At 36.2% G+C, this 8,366-nt stretch overlaps 2 protein-coding genes across 3 annotated transcripts; both read left to right on the top strand.

Annotated features, from left to right (window-relative positions):
• The first annotated feature begins 446 nt into the window (after window positions 1-446).
• pbldp (phenazine biosynthesis-like protein domain containing pseudogene) lies at window positions 447-4,185 on the top strand. Of its 2 annotated transcripts, none has more exons than XR_015504820.1 (9): window positions 447-621; window positions 715-811; window positions 898-996; window positions 1,424-1,533; window positions 1,632-1,661; window positions 1,749-2,890; window positions 3,213-3,490; window positions 3,671-3,733; window positions 3,864-4,124. XR_015504820.1 is itself a non-coding variant. In NM_001447150.1 (9 exon segments), coding segments are annotated over 9 exon segments (861 nt in total). In that variant the 5' UTR covers window positions 503-537; the 3' UTR covers window positions 3,977-4,185.
• A 255-nt stretch (window positions 4,186-4,440) lies between these two features.
• pbld (phenazine biosynthesis like protein domain containing) lies at window positions 4,441-8,356 on the top strand. The gene is given in 9 exon segments (NM_001024411.2): window positions 4,441-4,585; window positions 4,712-4,808; window positions 4,892-4,990; window positions 5,073-5,182; window positions 5,285-5,314; window positions 5,387-5,475; window positions 7,573-7,748; window positions 7,838-7,900; window positions 8,119-8,356. Coding segments are annotated over 9 exon segments (861 nt in total). The 5' UTR covers window positions 4,441-4,501; the 3' UTR covers window positions 8,232-8,356.
• Window positions 8,357-8,366: the final 10 nt, after the last annotated feature.

Genomic DNA, 8,366 nt, shown 5'->3' with positions numbered 1-8,366 from the left:
AAGCAGTCGGCTCTTCAGCTTGGAGGCTATTCGATTTCTGGTTATTGCTGATTTAGCAAGTTGTAAGGAAATTATCTACACTTTTAGTACGAATGGGCAGGTGGCAACCGGACTATTTGGGTATTAGTTAACCCTACATCCTCTGAATAACTTTAGAATATAAAGATCATGTCTGTAAGAAACACGCAAACCAGAGCCATATGGCATTGGGTCCCCAATGAACGGATAATTGAAGAGTGTGGGATCAGATAAAAATCAAAACTCTCATTGATTCATGTCACTGAAAATTGGAGTCAGATTAAATTCAGAGCTGAAAACAAATATAAATAAATTGTAATAAATAAGAGAATTATTTTTTAAAGTGTTAAAAAAGGCTTACATTTAACCTTCGATTTAAAAGTTATGGAAAAAATTTTGAGTCTGCACCCTTAACATGAGCCGTAATAACTTTAGGGTCAAAGTCTAACTTGACTTTAAATACTGCTCTGAACTAAAAGGCAGTAGAAAAAAGCACAGAGAGCTGAAGAGCTGTAACCAATGGAGATTCCAATCTTTACTGTTGATGCTTTTACTAGTTTACCTTTTAAAGGTAATCCTGCTGCAATTTGTCTTTTAGAGAATGTAAGTACTACAGTTTTATGTTTACTAATTTTGCATTGCTCAACATTTTTAAGCTGTATCTTAGAATATCCTATAATATTTCTTTACATTTAGGAGCTGCAGGATGATATTAAACAGAGCATTGCTGCAGAGATGAATTTATCAGAGACGGCTTTCATTACAAAACACAACTCTGTAGACTTTTCCTCAGGTATTGTGTTGTTGCTAACTGAAATACTCACTGAACATCTTAACGCTTTAACATGTGTCTGCTTTTTGTTTTGATGTGTTTTAAAGGTTCAAGATTTGGATTACGCTGGTTTACCCCAAAAACTGAGATTGCACTGTGTGGACATGCTACACTGGCCTCTGCAGCAGTGCTCTTTTACCTTAAAAGTATGAAACACTAACCAATCACAATAGTCATAGTTCATGTAATCATATTTACTACCACATTTTCAAATATGGTCATATGAGGATTATGAAGGAGTAGATATTACTGTATGTGTGAAGTGTTTTGGTAAATCTATTTGTTTTTGCTGTAGCCTACAACAAATGGATAAGAAATGCTAAATAAAATAAAAAGTGTCTTATGTAAGTCTAGTGTTCAATAACAGAAAAGCAATTCTATAACAACATAATACTGTAAATAATGTTTAATTTCTTGCACAGATTGAGCTGCAAATCACGATTCCTAAATCAGGCTGTGCGGTTAAATGATCAACTGTGATCCATTACACCACTAAGAAATGCTTGTGTTTGCATTAATGATTTAACAATGATACTGGACTGTGACCATATTAAACTCAATATATCATCACAGAAAATGCCAACCCTGTTGTGGTGTTTGAGACTATGAGTGGGGAGCTTTATGTGCGTCAGCATGAAGACTCAATAATAATGGACTTCCCTTTAAACAAACCACAGCCGCAGGTATGACAAAAACACATCTTGTAGACACAAAACTAATACTGTACAGTATGTTGGTTTTGGTCTGAATTCACTGAGCTTTGTGCTTTTTTTACTTGCAGGACCAGCGTAAAATCAAGGGTTTTCTGAAGGTAGCACTGTTTTATAACATTATTATACTTTTTTTTCCTTTTTAGATTTTTTTTTAGACGTAAGAGATTTGTTATTTGCATTCTTAGGCTGTTGTAGGAGATTTACCCATTGAGGATGTGTGCTACAGTCCAGCCCTGAGGTGGCTGATGATTCGTCTGGCTGACTCATGTGACAGGTACAACAGGACATTCAGAAGAATTTCTGAAACTCAGGAAAAAGCCTAGCTTCCTTTCAGTCATCTATTACAATGGTATGACGTATTAGTGATTCTGTCTTGAAGAACCTCTGAGTTGTAGAAAACAAGCCAATGGAATTGGTGAGTGGAATCTACATGTGAATCCATAGACAGTAGGTGTATAACAGTGCAGCAAGATATTGGAAACATATCTGACATTGCAATATTCAGTTTTTCTGTGCTAAATTGCAATATGACTGACCACATGGCTTGAGTAGCTGTACTCGAATAGAATTCATTCATTTTAGATTGATTGGGATGATTCTGTAGGGGAGTTAATCATGCATAAAATATTCATTCATTTTCTTTTCGGCTTAGTCCCTTTATTAATCAGGGGTCGCCAGAGTGGAATGAACTGCCAACTTATTCAGCATATGTTTTACGTAGCAACTGCCCTTTCAGCTGCAACCCAACACTGAGAAACATCCATACACACTCATACTCTATGGACAATTTACCCTACTATTCACCTGTACCACATGTCTTTAGACTGTGGGGTAAACCGGAGCACCCGGAGGAAACCCACGCAAACACAGAGAAAACATGCAAACTTCACAGAAATGCCAACTGACTCAGCCAGGGCTCAAACCAGCAACCTTCTTGCTATCCACTGTGCCACCTGCATAAAATATAGTAAAGAAACTTTCTTAGGAATGAGAAAGCAAACATTTGCTCTCCTTTGACAGGTTTTATCTTTGACATTGACGTAACTTTTTTCTTCTTGTTTATTATTTGTTTGCGCAATTGGAGTGTTGACTTGGATGTGGTGCTTGTTGTCTAATAATTGGTTGTAGTATTTATTTGTAATGTGCAATGGTGCTAAATAAGTCTCCACTCACAGGGAAATCTAATCTAATCTCTCTCCTCTATGTCCAGGGGAGTGAGCTTGCAGATTCTACTTTCCATCTCCATTGGGTTGTTTTCCTTCTAGTCAGGGTTGACTGGTCTCATTTTGCTAATCATATAGTACCATTTCAAATATCTTTTAGAGCAGTGGTTCTCAAACTTTTTTCATCAAGTACCACCTCAGAAAAAAATTGTCTTTCCAAGTACCAACAAAATGAGTAGTATTGAAATACAGTAGCGTAGTAGGCCCAGTAAAGCAGCTACAACTCTGCACAGTTAAAAAACGTGGCAGATTATCTCAGAAATATAGGCTATATGTCAAATATGACTTATTATATACATCATTTTTGACAAATTTTTTAAATGTGTAGCATGTACATGACATATTTCATTTCTCCGCGTACCACTAGAAGGAAGCCTGCGTACCGCTAGAGGTACACGTACCACAGTTTGAGAACCACTGTTTTAGAGACAAGGATTTATAGCAGGCCATATGTAACCCAAAAGACTGAGATTTTTCTTTTGTATCTATTCAAAATTATGCAAGGCGGTCGACTTATGTTGTTGGCAGGTCTAAATTCACATCTTTGAGTCCCGTAGCTGAAGATCTACTGAAAAGTGAAACTACAGGAGAAATTAAATCTGTCATTGTCACAATAAAAGGAGCTCCAAATGCACAGCCTGGATATGACTTCTACTCTCGTTTCTTTGCCCCTTGGTATGGAGTCGCTGAAGATCCAGTGTGTGGTGAGCTGAAATGATTAATCAATTAATCAACCTGTAAAACATGAGGAAGGAAAATGCAGATTTTTTCCTCGTGAATATAATGCCATGACATTATAAGTGAAATGCACAATGACAGATATTCTTTCCAATATTAATTGAAGGTAATTTATGCTTTTAAAGACTAACAATTATTTCTAAAAGGGTCTGCACACACAATTCTTGCTGGATACTGGTCTGAAAAGCTGAATAAAAAGAAAATGTTGGGTAAACTTTTTTCCATCTTTATCAGAATCCAAATCTATGATGAGTTCATGCGAGTTTAAGTTTCCTCTTAAAAACATAATTAATCAAATGTATATTTTTAGTATTTTAAATAATCTCTTCTGTTTTTCAGCCTATCAGTGCTCCAGTCGAGGAGGGGAACTGGAGCTGGAAGTGAGAGATGATGGTCGAGTAAACATCAGTGGTCGGGCACAAATATTTCTTCAGGGAACTCTTAAAGTCTAGTCAAGTCGTGCAAATCATTGAATCTGTTCATACTTTGTCGATTATGAGCCCAGTTTCTTTCTTAATAAAGAGCTGCAAACTTATATTTCATTCATTTATTGATTACTTGTATGCCGAAATGCAATAAAATATTTGATTTTAGAATCCGTTATCAATGTTTTCTGTTATTTTATTGTCAAGTATGAATAAAAATGACCAGGGTTACCGTTTTCCTTTATACATTTTAAAAAGTACAGGTCTGAGTGAGTAAATTATTTATTATTTTTACAGTAAATCTGTTATGCTGAATGATGATGGAACATTATATTTTACATATTTAAATTAGGAAATGTTATTTAAAGTGTTAAAGTACACACTGTAATTTAACAAGCATTCTATTTTAAGAGCAAGACGACATTTTAAAATGTAAGGTCTGTACCTTTAACATGACCCGTATCTTTAAGGTCAAAGTCTAACTTGATTTCAAACACGGCTCTAAAACATAACTAAAAGGTATACTAGAATAGAGCTGGAGAGCTGTAACAAATGGAGATTCCAATCTTTACTGTTGATGCCTTTACTAAAGTGCCTTTCAAAGGCAATCCTGCTGCAGTTTGTCTCATAGAAAATGTAAGTATCACCACAAGAAAGTTTTCTGTTATCAGATTAGTTTTTAATAAAATGTCAACTAAAAGTGTAATGCTATTAACACTGCTTGTGTAAATTCTCTTACATGCTTGTCTGTAATGTATTCAGGAGCTGCAAGATGATCTTTATCAGAGCATTGCTGCTGAGATGAATTTATCAGAGACTGCTTTCGTCATAAAAGGCAATTCAATGGATTTTTCCACAGGTCTGATTAAGAACATGTTTTTTTTAGATGTACAACAATTTAAATGGCTATTTAGTTATTGTTTAAATGTGTTTTGTTAAAAGGTTCAAGGTTTGGATTACGCTGGTTTACCCCCAAAAGTGAGATTGCACTATGTGGACATGCAACACTGGCCTCTGCAGCAGTGCTCTTTTACCTTAAAAGTAAGAAAGACTTGCATTTGCGTTAATCTTTTAACAGAGATAACGGACAGTGACCATTATAAACTCTCAATATAAATCACAGAAAACATCAACCCTTTTGTGGTGTTTGAGACTATGAGTGGGGATCTTTATGTGCGTCAACATGAAGACTCATTAATAATGGACTTCCCTTTAAACACACCACAGCCCCAGGTACAAGACCCCTCTGAGTATTGAAAATCTCACAATTAATCAAGAATTGGTTCTTGGTTTACATTTATTTAATTTAATTTTAATTGTACGTTTAATTTACAGGACTATAGTGAATTCAAGGATTTATTAAAGGTAACACGGTCTATTAATAGTTTTATTTAATGTGAAGCTACATTTTTGTAATGATTTTTATTACTTTCTCAGGCTGTTGTAGGAGATTTACCCACTGAGGATGTTTGCTACAGTCCAAGCACAAAGAAACTAATGATTCGTCTGGCAGACACATGTGACAGGTAATGCTAGACATTAGGTCAAAACAGCTCAAGTTGTGAAGTTTCAAAAATGTACAGTACATTATACACATTACGTTAGACAGAATGCCTTAGTTAGTTCATCAGAAATACAGCTCTGGAATTTCATTGTCGAAAGATGTGATCCACTGAAGGAACAGTCTCAAGGAACCAAAACTGGCACCAATTTGAGAAATAGATCAAATAACTTGAGAGAAATGAGTTGGGGGACTAGTCTTGCTCTGCCAAACAAAACAATGAAAAGACAAAGCGTCAGTCCAGTCAAAAGTGGACAAGTTTTATCAGTGGCCTTGTAAGAGGTGCAGGTTCCTGATATCCTAGACACAGGATATGTTCAAGCTGGCTATAACGAATGAAGTTGAGGACTTGTCCTGTCAACAAGGTGTCTGCTGAGATTAAGTGCTGTGAGTTCTACACATCTACTGTATGTCCTCTCTGACCAGGGAGAGCAGTGTTGTGCTTATCTCTAGTACAGATTGATCATTTGGGCTGGATTCAATGTTAACTTCTGGATAAGGGAGAGACACACAGCCTAGCAACAGAAAGATGTCATTATCCTTACAATGTTGATTTGGGAAGTGTCTACAGCCAATTTGACGTATTTGATATTCAGACTTTCGCGATTGGGTGTGGAGCCCACTAAGATACGGAGGAGCTAAACTGTTTAGTAGGTATTGTTCAATGTTTAATAGGAAGCCAGTACAATGTTGGTGATAATGGTCATATTGTTTTGCTAGCACCAGTTGATGTTTGTTTATTAGGTTTGCAATTTCACAAAAGTTTGAGATGTGGACTTAACATGACAGATCACTATCAATGTTACGTAGCGGAGGCACCCCGCTACGCACATAAATTTAAGGATGACCACTATAAAAAGTGGTCACCCGGAGTCCCCGTTCCTGCTCCCCAAGCACGCACACACACACAGGACAAGTTGTCAAAAGGGGTATCAGATTTATTAAACAAAAAGGCCAAAACAACAAACAAAACAAGGTACGCTACCTAATATTAAACCTCTTACCTATACCAAAAATAAAGTTCCTTAAATAAAGCATACAATTCTAACCTCCATAACTAGCCACAAATCAGGAGAAAACTGGACAAAAGAAAAAGGGCCTTCCCTTTGATCATTCAACATTAAGGTAAATATTAGCCACAGCTAACATATGATACCGTCCTAGTACCGTATTTAACAGAGTATCTCACCAGATGACTTTGAAACAGGGTTGGAGAAAGACATTACACAATCAGCCACCGCTAATGCAGGTTACCGTCATATTACCGTATTTAACAGAGTATTTTACCAGATTACTTTGAAAAAAAGGTTTCAGACAGATCACTGCCACACAGAGAACTCAGAGCGAACTGCTCACACACTGCTCAGATGAGGAGCGTCAACAGCATGCCTTTATAGCTGGCACCGCCCCTCTCACAGCTGCACCTGATCTCCGCTCATGTGGAGAGAGAGAGAGAAAGAGATAGATAATGGAGGAAACACACACAGGAACAATACACACTAGCATTGTCAAAAATACTGTGACTCAATATGTAACAATCAAACAATATAACCAAGCTGTTGTTCACTAAAATTAAAGATTTAACAGAAGATCCATTCAAATTTAGGCAAAAAAAAACTAACTCAGTTTTTTTATGATATCTACTAGGGGTAGTATAAACAATGTGAAAAGAAACAATCCCAAAACTAAGCCTTGTGTAAAAATATACAGATCTCTTTATTTACTTCTATAAACTGATTATAATTGTCAAAGTTATCATTTGAAATATGCAAATTAGATTCCACTATTGCCAACTAGATTAGCAAAACTATTTTATGAAACATTGTGGTCAACAGCATCAAAAGCAGCCAGTAATACTAATAGAGAGTTGCAACATGATCTGATGATAGTAGGTCATGTGTATCTGACTATGGCTTTTCAGTTATAGGCAAAGGTTTAAATGACAAAAAATGCAGATTAAAAAAATTAAGACAGAGGGTTAAAAATGTTTAACATGCAATCAGAGAAATTTACAATTTACCATAAAAGCAAAATGTTCTGATGTGTTGTTGATTGTTGGCAGATCTGATCTTGTGTCTCTGAGGCCAGAGGCAGATTCTCTTCTGAGATCAGAGACCACTGGCAAGATAAAAAGTGTTGTTGTAACACTGAAAGGGGCTCAGAAAGCTCAGCCTGGATATGACTTCTACTCCCGCAACTTTGCGCCCTGGGTTGGAATCCCTGAAGATCCAGTCACTGGTGAGGAAAACATTTTAAAAATAAGTGTTTGAGTGGAAAAATGTGTACATTACATCACAAAACATGTAAAATAACTTGATTTTCAAAAGGGTCTGCACATACAGTTCTTGCTGGCTACTGGTCCGAGAAGCTGAAGAAAAAGAAAATGTTGGGTAAATAATACCGAAATAATCATTCACTGCTATAAACACTGGGATAAAGTTAACCTGAGTAAAATGGGGATGAATACACACTGTAGATAAATGTAAATATGTGAGTAAATGATCACAGACTTTTTGTTTTAGAGTGAACTAATCCTTTGAGTTCTCATAATGAATAAAACAAGTTGCTAAGAATAAGCCCTTTAAAACGGATGTATTTGTTTTTCCAGCTTACCAGTGCTCCAGTCGAGGAGGTGAACTGAAGCTGGAGATAAGAGATGACGGCCGACTAGACATCACTGGTGAAGCGCAGATCATTCTTCAGGGAACTCTTAAAATCTAGACAAATCCTAAACGACTGATTGATTAAATTTGAGGAGACGCTTTCAGTGAAATCTGCTGCATTTAATCTTCACTCTACATTAACACACTCTAGGTTATGTGACATTTAATAAAATCTAAATTTATAAAATATTTT

The sequence above is a fragment of the Danio rerio genome, chromosome 13 (genome assembly GCF_052040795.2).
Source record: "Danio rerio strain M-AB ecotype USA chromosome 13, GRCz13ab, whole genome shotgun sequence".
In the NCBI taxonomy this organism is placed as follows: Eukaryota; Metazoa; Chordata; class Actinopteri; order Cypriniformes; family Danionidae; genus Danio; species Danio rerio.
The sequence above is the reverse complement of the archived record's forward strand: the minus strand, read 5'-3'. Positions and strand labels throughout refer to the sequence as shown.